The sequence below is a fragment of the Delphinus delphis genome, chromosome 8 (genome assembly GCF_949987515.2).
Source record: "Delphinus delphis chromosome 8, mDelDel1.2, whole genome shotgun sequence".
In the NCBI taxonomy this organism is placed as follows: Eukaryota; Metazoa; Chordata; class Mammalia; order Artiodactyla; family Delphinidae; genus Delphinus; species Delphinus delphis.
Window position 1 is genome coordinate 85,543,299 of NC_082690.1, and position 16,078 is coordinate 85,559,376.

Consider the following 16,078-nt stretch of genomic DNA (forward strand, 5'->3'; position numbering starts at 1 on the left):
AAAGAGGAGAGCAGAGTGGTGCCCTGGCAGTCAGTTGCATACTGTTTAAAGCAGGAGAACACAACTGTGTCAAATGCTGCAAGTCAAATAAATCAAGGATGTGGCAATGCAGTGGCTGATGGTGACTTTGACAAGAGCTATTTTGGTGGAATGATGGGGTAATGAAAGCCTGATTAGAGTGAGTTCAAGAAAGGGGCAGAATTGGAGGCAGCTTTTCTTAACAGTGCTTTCAAGAAGGACTGGTGTAAGAGGGAATAGAGAAATGGGTGATGGCTGAAGGAGAGTATATAAACAAGAAAGTGTTTTCTTTTTTTTTTCCAAAATGGGAGATATGGGATAGTTATATATATATGTAGAGAGAAGGAGGGAGAGGGAGAGAGAGGTTGGTGATGAGAAAGAGTGGGAAATTGGTGGAGTGATGTACTTCAGTAAGTGAGCATGGGTGCCTTAGATAGAAGCACTGACAGATGCAAGTGGGCTAGTAGATGTGGTGGCGAGAATGTGGAAGTTTCTTTCAAATCCCCCCCTGCCCCCAGTAAAGTTGGATGCAAGGACAAGAGTCAGGAGTGAGGATGAGGGAGGAGGTGATGGTTTGAGAAGAGAGGAGGTGTGAATTAGGACAGTGGGAGTATGAATAAATTAAGAGAATGTATATACTGTTTTACATTTTACATAGAATCTTTTACTTAGTCCTTTGGATAATTTTCAGAGCATGCTACATCAGTAAAACCGCATTTTAAAAATGAAAATACTAAGGCTCAGGTAAATTACTTGCTATTAGAGCGATTGCTAGGTGTCTGTTGAGTGTTTAAAATCTAGCTCTATTTAGATTATTTGCATTATTTGAAGTCAGTGCTTCCTTACCAGACTCGCAAGATTTGTCTTCCCAGAACATTCTGCAGAGATTTTTAAGTACCACTATAGCAAAACATTCTTATGAATGTTTTTACCCCAGAATTTACCCATGACCTGTGGTTGACCCCCAAATGAGAGATCACATGTTGTGCCATTCCATTTGTATGACATGTCCAGAACAGGCAGATCTAAAGAGACCAAAAAAAAAAGACGAAAAAGAGACAAAAAAAAGAGAGACAGAACTAAAGCGACAAAGTAGATTTGTGGTGGCCTAGGGATGGAGGAGTTTGGGAGAAATGGGGAGTGACTGGTAATGGATATAGGGTTCCTTTTGATGGTGATGAAAATGTTCTAAAATGGATTGCGTTAATGGTTGCATAATTCTGTGAATATACTAAAAACTATTGATTGTACCATTTGAATGGGTGAATTGTATGGTATGTGAATTATGTCTTAATAAAACTGTTATTATAAGAAATGCCTTCTGCATCACCTACCTCAAGAGAAGACTGTTCTGATTTTATTATTTTTATCTTTATTGAGTTTACCATTTATTTACCTTTTCCAAGTTTGTGCTGCATTTCTCTGGTATCTTCTTTTTTTTTTTTTTTTAACATCTTTATTGGAGTATAATTGCTTTACAGTGGTGTGTTAGTTTCTGCTTTATAACAAAGTGAATCAGTTATACATATACATATGTTCCCATATCTCTTCCCTCTTGCATCTCCCTCCCTGCCACCCTCCCTATCCCACCCCTCTAGGTGGTCACAAAGCACCGAGCTGATCTCCCTGTGCTATGCGGCTGCTTCCCACTAGCTACCTATTTTACGTTTGGTAGTGTATATATGTCCATGCCACTCTCTCACTTTGTCACAGCTTACCCTTCCCCCTCTCCATATCCTCAAGTCCATTCTCTAGTAGGTCTGTGTCTTTTTTTTTTTTTTTAACATCTTTATTGGGGTATAATTGCTTTACAATGGTGTGTTAGTTTCTGCTTTATAACAAAGTGAATCAGTCATACATAAACATATGTTCCCATATGTCTTCCCTCTTGCGTCTCCCTCCCTCCCACCCTCCGTATCCCACCCCTCCAGGCTGTCACAAAGCACCGAGCCAATATCCCTGTGCCATGCAGCTGCTTCCCACTAGCTATCTACCTTACTACGTTTGTTAGTGTGTATATGTCCATGACTCTCTCTCGCCCTGTCACAGCTCACCCTTCCCCCTCCCCATAACCTCAAGTCTGTTCTCTAGGAGGTCTGCGTCTTTATTCCTGCCTTACCCCTAGGTTCTTCATGACATTTTTTTTTTCTTAAATTCCATATATATGTGTTAGCATACGGTATTTGTCTTTTTCTTTCTGACTTACTTCACTCTGTATGACAGACTCTAGGTCTATCCACCTCATTACAAATAGCTCAATTTCGTTTCTTTTTATGGCTGAGTAATATTCCATTGTATATATGTGCCACATCTTCTTTATCCATTCATCCGATGATGGGCACTTAGGTTGTTTCCATCTCCGGGCTATTGTAAATAGAGCTGCAATGAACATTTTGGTACATGACTCTTTTTGAATTTTGGTTTTCTCAGGGTATATGCCCAGTAGTGGGATTGCTGGGTCATATGGTAGTTCTATTTGTAGTTTTTTAAGGAACCTCCATTCTGTTCTCCATAGTGGCTGAACCAATTCACATTCCCACCAGCAGTGCAAGAGTGTTCCCTTTTCTCCACACCCTCTCCAGCATTTATTGTTTCTAGATTTTTTGATGATGGCCATTCTGACTGGTGTGAGATGATATCTCATTGTAGTTTTGATTTGCATTTCTCTAATGATTAATGATGTTGAGCATTCTTTCATGTGTTTGTTGGCAGTCTGTATATCTTCTTTGGAGAAATGTCTGTTTAGATTTTCTGCCCATTTTTGGATTGGGTTGTTTGTTTTTTTGTTATTGAGCTGCATGAGCTGCTTGTAAATTTTGGAGATTAATCCTTTGTCGGTTGCTTCATTTGCAAATATTTTCTCCCATTCTGAGGGTTGTCTTTTGGTCTTGTTTATGGTTTCCTTTGTTGTGCAAAAGCTTTGAAGTTTCATTAGGTCCCATTTGTTTATTTTTGTTTTTATTTCCATTACTCTAGGAGGTGGGTCAGAAAGGATCTTGCTGTGATTTATGTCATAGAGTGTTCTGCCTATGTTTTCCTCTAAGAGTTTGATAGTTTCTGGCCTTATATTTAGGTCTTTAATTCATTTTGAGCTTATTTTTGTGTATTGTGTTAGGGAGTGATCTAATCTCATACTTTTAAAAGTACCTGTCCAGTTTTCCCAGCACCACTTATTGAAGAGGCTGTCTTTTCTCCACTGTATATTCTTGCCTCCTTTATCAAAGATAAAGTGACCATATGTGCATGGGTTTATCTCTGGGCTTTCTATCCTGTTCCATTGATCTATATCTCTGTTTTTGGGCCAGTACCATACTGTCTTGGTTACTGTAGCTTTGTAGTATAGTCTGAAGTCAGGGACCCTGATTCCTCCAGCTCCATTTTTTGTTCTCAAGATTGCTTTGGCTATTCGGAGTCTTTTGTGTTTCCATACAAATTGTGAAATTTTTTGTTCTAGTTCTGTGAAAAATGCCAGTGGTAGTTTGATAGGGATTGCATTGAATCTGTAGATTGCTTTGGGTAGTAGAGTCATTTTCACAGTATTGATTCTTCCAATCCAAGAACATGGTATATCTCTCCATCTATTTGTATCATCTTTAATTTCTTTCATCAATGTCTTATAATTTTCTGCATACAGGTCTTTTGTCTCCTTAGGTAGGTTTATTCCTAGATATTTTATTCTTTTTGTTGCAGTGGTAAGTGGGAGTGTTTTCTTAATTTCACTTTCAGATTTTTCATCATTAGTGTACAGGAATGCCAGAGATTTCTGTGCATTAATTTTGTATCCTGCTACTTTACCAAATTCATTGATTAGCTCTAGTAGTTTTCTGGTAGCATCTTTGGGATTCTCTATGTATAGTATCATGTCATCTGCAAACAGTGACCCCATGCACTGTGAAAATCCATGGATAACTTCACAGTCAGGGCCCTATATCTGCGCTTCCACCTCTAGGGACTCAGTAACCACAGATCCTGCAGTGCCATAGTGCACATCTATGGAAAACATTCACCTATGAGTAACACACACACACACACACACACACACACACACACACACACGCACAGGTTTCAACTTTGTTGTGTTTATTCTCGTGGCCACTCATCCTTGACTTGTGCGTGCATACCTATTTGAACAGTAATGTAACAGGTAACTCCCATCACTTGTGTTCTACTTTTCTACTGACCATTCAGACTTAGTTCCTGATTGACCCTAGGGTTTGTAATTATGTTTACAACTTCATAAAAATAGAAAGTCCCTCACTGATCAACAGGGAGTGTATGAAAGGAAAATTGACCCATTCTGACTCAGGGCAACATTTCCTGGTTTTGAAAGACACACACCCACTCGGTAGTGCTTACATATGTCCAAGTACTGATCCACTGAAGTTGGGGTTGCTTTCTTTCTTGGTACCAAACTTTGCATTCTTAAAATACTTCGCCATCTACCTATTTATGCTATAGATTTGTAGTAATAGACAATTTCCAAACGTTTGAACCTTATCTCAATCGTGGGGCTCACACATTCTTTCTGGTATCTTCTTGTCAAAAGTAGAGAGAAGCATGTAGCTATACACTTGTATGTAGAGGAGTATCATCAACAGAAGCCTGGATAGCTGTACTTTTCATTTTTACTGAGTGACATTTCTGACAGAATCATCAGAATCTGGCCCTTAGTTTTGTCATTTCAGAAATTATTTGATCAGTGTCCTAGACTTGACCAAACCTGGGTTCTGTCACTAGATTCTCAAGAAACTGAAATGTATCAGCATTATGCTAGTTTTTTAACTTTAATGAGAAACGTTAGGCAGACTAAATAATCAAGTTGGCCTAAGCATTCTCTGTATTTGAAAAAATAAGTTAGGAGTCATATTATGATCACTGTTTTCTTGATGGCCATGAAATCATCACATGAGTTCATAGTTTAATGGCATTTGCAGGGATAACCCAGGGCATCTTTCTCTTATAAGAATATAATTGTTCCTAGAATTTGACATATTGAGTTCCTGAACTGAGACATCCCTTTTCCTAACACGGCTAGGTTTCTCTGACAGTGATTGAATTTTCAGCTTAAAAAAGTAAATAAAAATGAAATAAAGTAACTCCACTAATAGTTATCTTCTTCTCTGAGTGATGGTATTTCACTGTTCTTAATTGAACCATCTCCTGCTAACATTCTTTTTGAGTTCTCTAGCAAAAGACGCACAAACCATTCAGAGTTCAGTTTACCCACTTAAAAAAAAATTTTTTTTAGCTTCTCCACTTTACCTGTATGTTATATCAGTGTTTCAAGGTTTTAGAAAAGTAAAAAAAGATTTGGTCTTAATGAATATTGATAAATTTTATTAAAGGCATATGGCAAAAAAAGGAAACATGGCATTTTATATATAGATTGCCTTTGTTACCATATAACCTAAATTTTTGAGTTGGTTTGTGGATTTGACACTTGCCTTCTAATTGTGAGTTATTATTTATAGAGTGGTGAACAACAGGTTTAGTTATACTCTCTGTCCAATGGCCATGTTTAATGTGTGCCTTGCCTGTCTACAAAAGTACAAATGATATCTGTTCCCTGCTATATCCTTAGCACCACCACGTTATAGCTGCTCAGAGGGGAGTTAAGTTAGATGAGAAAAGATGTAGAAGAATTTCCTTTAGGTGTAGAACAGAAGATTTATTTTAAGAGTGGTCCATAAATTAGAATTTCTGCTGTGGTCATTTATATACAAAAGTATATTTAGCCCAGAGGAATAATTTGAGAGCCAATTAAGATACAACCAGAAAACTAAGCTTTATTCATTACTGACAGATGGATATATTATTCTTTAGTGCATAATTTGATTTTAAAAGTTTATTTTATTGTAAGACTGGCCAGCAGAGCTCTGACAGCTCTGGCAGTTTCATCTAGATTGTAAATGCTTAACGGTATTGCTTTCCTACCTTTTTACATGTGATGATACATATAGAAAATATAATGTTTTATGGCATGCCACGGTAAGCTGGAGAGAATTTAGGCACGTTTGACTCAGACTTGGTGAAGAAATTTATTACATTTTCTTTATGATATGTAGTATTATAAAATAAAATACAAAAGCTTTTGGGAAGATAGTTGTGGCAGCCTTGGAATTGTGCCATTCGGATCCACTTCAAGAGAACCTCCTGTGAAGAGCAGTTAACTGACAGCCTCCAGCTGTTGTGCCTTTAGGTAATGCATCAGTGCTCAGCAGAGGCCCCTTTGCTGCTGGGCTGCTCTCAGCCAGTGACCAAACACAGTGGGGGTCCTAGAGCTGCGCTGTTCTAGTTTGATGGGGAACTAGCCTAGCAGATAATTTTTGCCTTGGGGACACCCCATTGACCCTGCCAAGATTTTCTCTTAACAGCACTGCTGTTGGAGGTTCTTTCCACCCAATTCTTCCTTTGCACCTCTTTCACAGGTGTCAGAACTGCTCAAGGTCTGAAGCTCTCTTCACCTATTCCTTCTTCCTGTCCCTGTGTATCCTTCAGAGACATTTTTCTGAAGAAATTTCTTGCACGTCTTGTCTGCTTCTCAGAGGACTTAAACTGATGCAATAATACATAATGAATTTGTATAAAACTTGCAGTTAAAATTCTTTCATTTTTTAAAATGAGAAAGTTGAGTTTGCTTACATAAATACAACTTTGGAATCTTAGATTTGTATTTGAAGTGGTTTTATACAATTCCTAGTCAAGAGTTTGAAAAAATAACTCTATATTCTTGTCACTGTCACCTAGAAACTTGGCTCATTCATTAAATGGTAACAAATGGCAGAAGGAATTCATCACTCTTTGTCTAGTTGACAGAAACTCTTCTTAATTGTTAACCAGATTTCAAATAATTTTGGTCTCTTTAAGTTGAGTATCCTAGATACTATCATTTTGTTAATTTTCTTTCATTACCAAATGCAATGTTGAAGTTTTCTACAGTAGCCAATTTCAAGACCCATGAATTTTTTATATTAATTATTTCAAAATAATCATAAAGCTCTTATACACAGCTATAGCTCAGTCTTATTAATAAGTCTTCAGGATTCAAAGTAGTACATGATTAAGTATCACTAGTGAATCTCATTTACTCCATATTTTTGAAACAGGCTGCCTTTTGCTTTGAACCTTTTAAAGTACAGATTAGTATATACCCTTTATAAACTCTTGTGTCCATTTCTCTTTCTTTCTGTCTAGACTTCTGTTCTTTGAGGCCTAGTTCAAACCCACATTTCACACTGATGCTTTCTTTCCTTTGTGTGAATCAACCTGTGTTGGCATGACTTATCTGAGAAATGTTTACTGAGTGCATATTCTCTGCTACGTTCTGCGTATAAAATAGTGAACAAAAAAGGATATCTCTCTATATTGTGAATATATAAGATTGATAATTTAGTGTAACCTATTTTTTCTCTTTTTACAATATAGTTTAGCATTTGCTTATAGCTGAATATAACTCGTGTGTACATCTACACACTTGCTGAGTATTTTGTCAAAAGAATGAAGAACTTTTATAACTATGTTTTAAGGTTCTTTTATGCCTCGTAATATCTCCCCATGACACTTACTTGTTTTTCACAAGTACTTGTGCATTAAGAGCCTACTGAATCTTAAGTATTAATTATAGCAGAGGTGTTTAGGAGTAGAGAGTCACTGGACAGATCCCAAATCTATGGTAGAAAACAATTTGTTTATTATCCTTTGAACTTATTCTGATCAGAAGAGCTGTAGGGAGGAGATGGAATAGTTTTCCCATTGAGTCTAGTGCTTTGGTTCTTCAGTTTGGCCATGTATTGGAATCACCTGGGGAGCTTTAAAAACTACTGATGCCTACCTCCCATCCCCAGAGTTTCTGATTTAATTGGTATGGGGTGTGGCCAGGACAAAGGGATTGTAATGTGCAGCCAAGATTGAGAACCACCGCATTAGGAGATAGTGACAATCAGCACTCTCAGTTAAAAAAAGTTAGCAGAAGGCTTATTTTCTTAAACTGTATAAAATATACACTGAGAGAGCCTGGGAACAGTGCCATCCCAATAGTAACGAGGACCCATAGCTCATTGAGGGAGTTCCGACTGGTCAAGTCTGGGAAAATTAGAGCATCAAAATAAGTAATTATAGTAATGGATTATAACCCATTGAATAAAATAGGAATCCATTATACTTACATAGGTAAATACATGAATAAACTGAAATTGGATTATTTGTACAGTCTCAAATTGAAACTCCACAAAATGCTTCATTACAGAGGGGAAAGGAGAAACTTGATAGTGGAGAAATCTAGCAGATACCATGTTAAATAGTCAGAGTGAATATTATCAGTAGTGGAGCAAATCAAAATTTTGTACCACCTGATAGCATATAATGAGAAAAAAACGCCATCACTTTTTAAACAGTTCTCCCAAAGATCTATAACCTTCATCTAATTACAAGAAAACCAGACAGACCCATACTGAGGGACATTCAACAAATAACTGACCTGTAATATCTTATGCCAGGGTCATAGCAATCAAGGAAAGACTTGAGGGACTATTCGATATTGGAAAAGACTGAAAGGGATATGACAGCTAAATGCAGTGCATGATTCGGAATTGGATTCTTTTTCATAAAGGACGTTATCAGTGTAATTGGCCAAACTTGCAGTCCGAGGCTTAGATGGTGGAGATGTATCAGTATTTGTTTCCTGATTTTGATGATTGTATTGTGATTATGTAGGAGAATATTCTTGTTTGTAGGAAATACGAAGCATGCCATTATTTGACAAATTACTCTCAAGTGGGTTAGGAAAAAGTATTTATTGTACTGTTCTTATAACTTCTCTGTAAGTTTGAGACTGTGCAGGATAACTATGATTGTATGACTTTGTATATAGAGAACTCTTAGAATGTTAATTTTCTTATGGAAAAGTCATGTGAAGTAGCAACACAATTTATCGGGGAATTGTATCTTTCATGAAATAATTTTCCAAATAATCAAAGCTCTTCAAGTGGTAAAGTGCTTTTTTAACTGTTTTGATGTATCCTGTACTTTCTGCCTTTTAAGGCTGACTATATTGAACTTGGTCTTATCTGTTTTGGATAACAAATAGCCCAGTTTTTATTGTTATCTTCTGAAGTAATACCCACGTCTAGATCCATGGTTAGCCTTTGGGGTTTTGTTTTGTTTTGTTTGGGTCTTATCTTCTGGTGTCTGGCTTTAAGTTCTGTTGGTGTCATGGTGCATGTATTTTTAATTTGTCAGTTCTCTTTCTAGTGTGTTATTTCTAATCTCCTGTAGTCTCAAAAACAAGATCTATGCTTTTCCTTTTTTTACTGTCATGTTAGTAAAACTCGGATTAAGTATAGATATTTTATCATAGCAATGTTGTACTCATAGCACCCCTTGAAGTTTAATTCAGGATTATGGCTAGGTTTCAACAAGTTCTGGAAAATGAAGAATTACTGTAAATAGTAGATGATTTCGCTCTCATTTTACAAACTTCTCTGAGAATATCAGATGAATTGGATAATTTTAAAAGAAAACCGCTGATTGATTGATTGATTATTATTATTTTTTTTTAAATTTCAGAGCTCCAGAGATTATATTGGGGTTGCCATTTTGTGAAGCCATAGACATGTGGTCACTGGGATGCGTGATTGCAGAATTATTCCTTGGATGGCCTCTCTACCCAGGAGCCTTGGAGTATGACCAGGTAATAGAACTGTTGTGATAACCCAGTAGAATTGGTAGAATGTAAAGAAAAATAATAGACTTACAGGAATGCATTTTCCCAGGTATACAATACATGTGAGACTCCTTTTAGAATAAATTGGCAAAACCTTGGATCTAACGGAATTTAAATTCAGGACTCAAAACAAAACTTGATTTTTAAAGTGTTTTCATAAACAAGGGTATAATCCACAGGCCTGAAAACCTTTTGGGAGAATTTTTTTGGTACCATTTTTATATTATAGATATATAAAGGGCTGGACTGTGTCCATTTAAATAATAGTGCTTTGCTTGGGTGACAGACATCACTTGGGTGATGACAGCTGAAATGTCAGCCTCTCCCAAGGAATAAAAGTCATCATAGCTACTGGTCTTGAACCAACAGCCTTTACTGGTCTTAAGTACCTCAGTCACCCTAACCCTCTTTAGTATTTTTAGCTGTTTTTGGTGGTGCTAAAAGTCTAGCTTAACATTGAAATGACTCTCAATAAAATCCAGCAAATCACCTCCCTACACACTTTTCATGGTAGTTTTCAGGTGTGTTCATTAGTCTCTCTAAGCTACTAGACAGTGTTGTTTGCTATTTACTTGGTTTTTAATATCAAGATTCTTTTTTGGGTAATTGTTATCTTCTTCACTATTATTTGAAAGTTTCATAGCATCTCCCTTATTAGAGATATATATATATATATACTCAACTCATGTTTTAGTAGAAAATGTTAGAATCAACAGTGGTTACATATATTTTGTCTGGCTTATATTTTTATTTAAATGTTATACTATTTAACTTTCAAACATGAAAAAAAATAGAAAGAACATTTTACAGCACACATAACTTGTAGCAAAATGCCTGATTTCTAAGATTTAGCTTTCTGTATAAAAGGGGATACGAGAGGTAGTTAATTTAGTGACTTAAATGTTGCTGAGACGACCCTAAAAGTCATTTAATATTAATTATTAAATTAGATGTTATCATTAACTTTAATCTTATCCTCTTCCAATGACTTTCTACCCATAAAATTTCTCTGTTAGGCCAGGTGTTTTTTTAATATTCTCTACTTTCCCCCTCCATGTTGAGCATACCTCTTAAAATACCATTTCTATAAAAATTTCCATACATTCTAGTTTCCTTCATCTTTTTACCCAATCATTAACTTTGATGCAGGTGCCAAACTGTTACTAGTTTTGAAAGAGTTAGTGATCTAGTTGGAGAGTCCCATAATCCCTTAGCTGCTGAAGTACTGAGGTACCTGTCAAATTGTAGAAATATACCTTTGGCTTTGTGGACCACAATTTATGACATGCATAGTACTCTGGAGCAGGACACCATCTAGTGGCAATATAAAGGTCAGTTTGCTGTTGTACTCTGGATTTGGACTTTACAGTTCTAGTGTTGGACAACTAACGTTGATACTGAAAAGGACCCTACAGATTATCTAGTTACTACCCCTTCACATTTTATAAAGGAGAAAACTGAGGCCCGGAAAAATGAAATGACTTGTCAAAAGTTACAATGGTAATTTAATACAAAGTCCTGACCAAAGCTCAGTTTTTCTAAAATCTGTAATAGATTTCTTTTTTTTTTCTAAACTGGGAGGTGTTATCTGATCCAGATTCACAATATTTTCGGAATGTATATTACTTTAATTCCAAATGGGTACAGTAATTGAAAAAAGTTAATAGCATACAGCATCAATAGCCACACGGTTATCAATTCAGTGTTTTAAAAGGTATTTTCCAAAATATATGAATACAAACAAATAAGAGTGATGTGTTTTTTGGTTCCAATCTTGGACTTCATACTCATTTTCAAATATGATGCTTGCTGTAGAGGTTTTGATAAATGTCTGTTTTCAAGATAAGGGCTATCCCTTTATTCCTAATTTTAAGTTTTTTTTTTTTAAGGAATTTTGCCCTTTTAAAAAAATTTATTTATTCATTCATTCATTCATTCATTTATGGCTGTGTTGGCACTTTGTTTCTGTGCGAGGGCTTTCTCTAGTCGCGGCAAGCGGGGGCCACTCTTCATCGCGGTGCGCGGGCCTCTCACTATCGCGGCCTCTCCCGCTGCGGAGCATAGGCTCCAGACGCGCAGGCTCAGTAATTGTGGCTCAAGGGCCTAGTTGCTCCGCGGCATGTGGGATGCCCCCAGACCAGGGCTTGAACCCATGTCCCCTGCATTGGCAGGCAGACCCCCAACCACTGCGCCACCAGGGAAGCCCTAAGTTGTTTTTTTTTAAATCCTAAATTGGTTTGGACTCTGAAATGCTTTTGTGCATCTATTAAAATATTCACGAGTGGGGTTTTTGGGGGTTGTTTTTTACTTTAGTCTATTTATGTGGTTGAATTTCATAAAATTTCCTCAACTCCCTGGATTATGATCATCTAATTAGGATGTAAAAGGGCACGCCTCTGTCTGTTATCTGTTTCCTATTCTGGGCATCAGCTGCCATGATATACTTGGATACCCAATTGGGGTGTTGTTGCTATTTTATTTTTTTAACTTATTTTTTGCCTTACAGTGACAGTACAGTGGGCAATAGTAGTAACATTACTAATTAATACTTATCGAGTTCTTTTGGGTGCCAGGAACTGTCAACACTTTAACTCATTTAATGTTCACAACAACCCTATGAAGTTTTATAGATGAGAAAGTTGAGGTGTGGGGAAGTTTAATAAGCTTGCCCAATAGTCTAACACGGGCAGTCTGAATCTAGAAGCTATGCTATTAGCAGTAGACCACCTCTACAGTACTTCATGGATAATGATACTTTCAAGACACTAAGAGTCCAGCTGAACCCTGCTCTAGTCTGCCCTAGCTCCCTGGCACTGACCCTCTTCCAGACTCCACCTCTACCCTACCACTGTCAATCTACTATTGCTCGAAGAGGGTTTTCACAGTCTGTATATTAGTTATTCAGATTCATCAACCTCCATTTGTATTCTGTCTCCAGATTTGAGTTCTAGGGAAGGAACCAGCAGCCTGTGCTAGTTTATTGTTTTGTCCCGTGATAACTTTTTTTAAAAATAAATTTTTTAATTTTTATTTAGTTTTGGCTGCGTTGGGTCTTTGTTGCTGAGTGCGGGTTTTCTCTAGTTGCAGTGAGCGGGGGCTACCCTTTGTTGCAGTGCGCAGGCCTCTCATTGCAGTGGCTTTTCTTGTTGCAGAGCACAGGCTCTAGGCGCGCGGGCTTCAGTAGTTGTGGCTCACGGGCTCTAGAGCACAGGCTCAGTAGTTGTGGCAAATGGGCTTAGTTTTTCCACGGCATGTGGGATCTTCCCGGACTGGGGCTCGAACTGTGCCACCAGGGAAGCCCCCGTGATAACATTTTGTACAAATATTTATCTCTCAGAATATATGCTGTACAAGATATTCTTCTTCTGTTTTGCTTTTGTTAATAACATTGCTTTTAACGACAGGAGTGTTTGTATATTACAAATATATCAGCATTATTTATAAAGAGTGGAAGCCCAGCCAATTAATTTGGAAATTCAATTCAACAGAAGCACAGAAATTCTATATTTTATATCTCTAGCAACAGCTGCAAAATATTATAAATCTAAAATTGATAGAACCAAAAAAAGAGACGAAGCCACAATCATAATTAGAGATTTAAAGCACATTTCTTTCAGTAATTGATAGAGAAAGTAGATAGAAAAATATCAGTAAGAATATAGAGGATTTGAACACATGATTAACCAAGTTGACCTAGTGATACAGGCATAGAGCACTACACCCAATACTACACGCAAAACTGCAGGATACATACTTTTTTTTTTTTTTTTTGGTACGCGGGCCTCTCACTGCTGTGGCCTCTCCCGCTGCGGAGCACAGGCTCCGGGCACGCAGGCTCAGCGGCCATGGCTCACGGGCCCAGCCACTCCGTGGCACGTGGGATCCTCCTGGACCAGGGCACGAACCCGTGTCCCCTGCATAGGCAGGCGGACTCTCAACCACTGTGCCACCAGGGAAGCCCAGGATACATACATTTTAAGTGCACATGGAACATTTACAAAAATAAAGACTTTCTGTGAAATATATTGTAACATCTCTTTCTTAACCCTTGTTGTTATGTCTTTTGTGTAACCTATATTTAACCTTGTAATATTGTTTTTTTCAAAGGAGGTGAAAAAGACTTAACAGTATATGTGTAGTATACTTCAAGGCCAATTTTGAGTCACCAGGAAAAACTTTTCAGACTATTTAAATTCTTTATTATGGGCTTTGTGTTCTAGCCCTTTAATCATCTGTGTCATCTCTTAAAGTCTTTCCAAGGCAATTTCTTCTTTGAATTTTGTATTCTACAACTAGGCACTGACCATGTTGAGAATATATTTTGTCATATGTGCATTTTATTTCCTTTTGTATACAAATGTACTTACTGTGTATGTGTAGAGAAGGCTGCCCTGTGAATTGGTACTGTGCTTGGATCCCTTCCTGTCTTAATTGTAGGTATAGTGTCTCATTAGTGCTATATGTACTCAATTTGACTTATATTTACTGGGGAAATATCAGTAACATTCTAGGAAATTAAATAATATTTTTATGGATGAATGGACAGTATTTAATTGGTTGATTGTTCTTGAAAAATGTTTGTTAGAGTTTAGGTAGAATCTTATCCAGAGCAGCCGAAAGCCTGAATTTATATTCAAATTTTATTATGCTTGGTAATATCAAATTATATCTTATGTAAGAAGAATAGAGCTCACTCCAGGGGTGGGGGTGGGAATCTTTAAAGAATTCTATTTTGTCAAGCTATTCAGGTTTCAAAGAGACCTTCTCAAGTTGGCTCAAGGAAAAGTTCATTTATTTTTGTGTGGACTGTCCAAAAATCCAAGAATGAGCTTTAATATGACTGGATTTTGTGAAGTCTGGAGTTGAAGGTGCTTTTAGGTTCAAGGCAACACTTACAGAAATTAATAGGCTTTGGTAGAATTTCACTCTGGTGCTCGATCTTAAGTATAACTTAGCTCTTAGCTGCTCTTTAAGTGCTTTTATCTGTTCTAACTTGCTACTCAGAATTCCTGCTCACTCTTAACTCTGGTTATGTTAACGTGGTCATCAAACTCTAGCTCTGCCTTATAACCCTTCAGCTCATCCTCCAACAGTATCTGGAATTTCTTAGTTTGCGTTTCTGACACTGTAAATCTGATTTGCTTAGTTAGCTTAATTCTAGTTGAGTTCACAAGGCAAATTTATGAAGTAATTGCTTCTAGGTCAGGTCCCTACCCTTCATCCACTGGAGACAGGAGGGGCATACAGATGGAACAAGTTCTTTTCAAATGACTGGCAGGCATTACGACCAAAAATAAACTTGGCAGGTTCATTTGCCGTTTTGTTTTTTCAGTGCCATCTCAACTTCTTAGGTATATTAATTGCTCTATGGTATTCTCTTAGCACTTTGTTTTTTTCTTTATAATGGCATTTCCTAGTTTAATTGCAGATTATGTGCTTATATATTTATTCTACTGAATTTTTTGAATAAATTTTAAAGATTGGCAACATATTTTATTGTTCTGCATAGCTTTAACATCTGACCCATAATAAATGCCCTGTGTAAGTTTGTTGAAATTGAATTGTTGAGCACCTTTCTTACCATCTGTGATACTCTGACGCAACATCAAGGTACTAAGCTCTTAGTACTTTTCATTTTCTGTTTCCCTAAAACAAGGAACTCAGGCACTTGGGGGATGTGGGGTGAGGGGGAGGTACTGCACTTTAATGTAACGAAACTAATTTGTAAGGTGGAGATTTTAGTTATTTCATGTAAAATTCGGGATACAAATATGCATGAACATAGACTCTTGTTAGGAGGCACGTAGTCTAGCAGGGAAAACTGACATGTAAAAATAATTGTAATGTAGTGTTATAAATGCATTAAAATAGTTACGTTCTAGGTGTGATGGTAGCACAGAGGAAGGTGATTGCCTCTGTTTTGGATGGTTAGGCATAGCTTTACAGAGGAGAATTTCTTGAATTGAGTCTTGAAGAAGGAACAGTAAAAGTTTGCCACGTGGATTTGGTGAAGTGGCAGGGAGGGGAGTAAGGAGGGAGAGGAACAGGGATGTTGATAAGTAGGGGTTAGAGAGCAATCTAGGAAAGAGAAACTAACCCATGCAAGGTTTAGCAGGTGCTAGACGGGGCTGGAGTACAGGAGCATGTAAAGAGCCCGGAAGAGATAAAGCTGGAGGGCCTGTGTGCCATGTTTAGAGATTTGGAATCCATCCTGTAGGCAGTAAAGTAATTTTATACAGGGGAGTAATAATCAGATTTTCATTTTATCAAAATGGCTGTTAGCAATTTCTTGTTCTTAGCAGTGTGAATAATGAATTGGGAGTGAGTGGATGGGGTCAT

At 37.3% G+C, this 16,078-nt stretch overlaps 1 protein-coding gene across 3 annotated transcripts in view; it reads left to right on the forward strand.

Moving 5' to 3' along the window:
• HIPK3 (homeodomain interacting protein kinase 3) overlaps positions 1-16,078 on the forward strand; it is a 92,100-nt gene that overhangs the window by 56,330 nt on the left and 19,692 nt on the right. For all 3 annotated transcript variants that reach the window (XM_060018667.1, XM_060018669.1, XM_060018668.1), the window contains exon 3: positions 9,583-9,706. In XM_060018667.1, the coding sequence (XP_059874650.1) occupies positions 9,583-9,706 (124 nt within the window). The remainder of the gene's footprint in view (positions 1-9,582; positions 9,707-16,078) is intronic.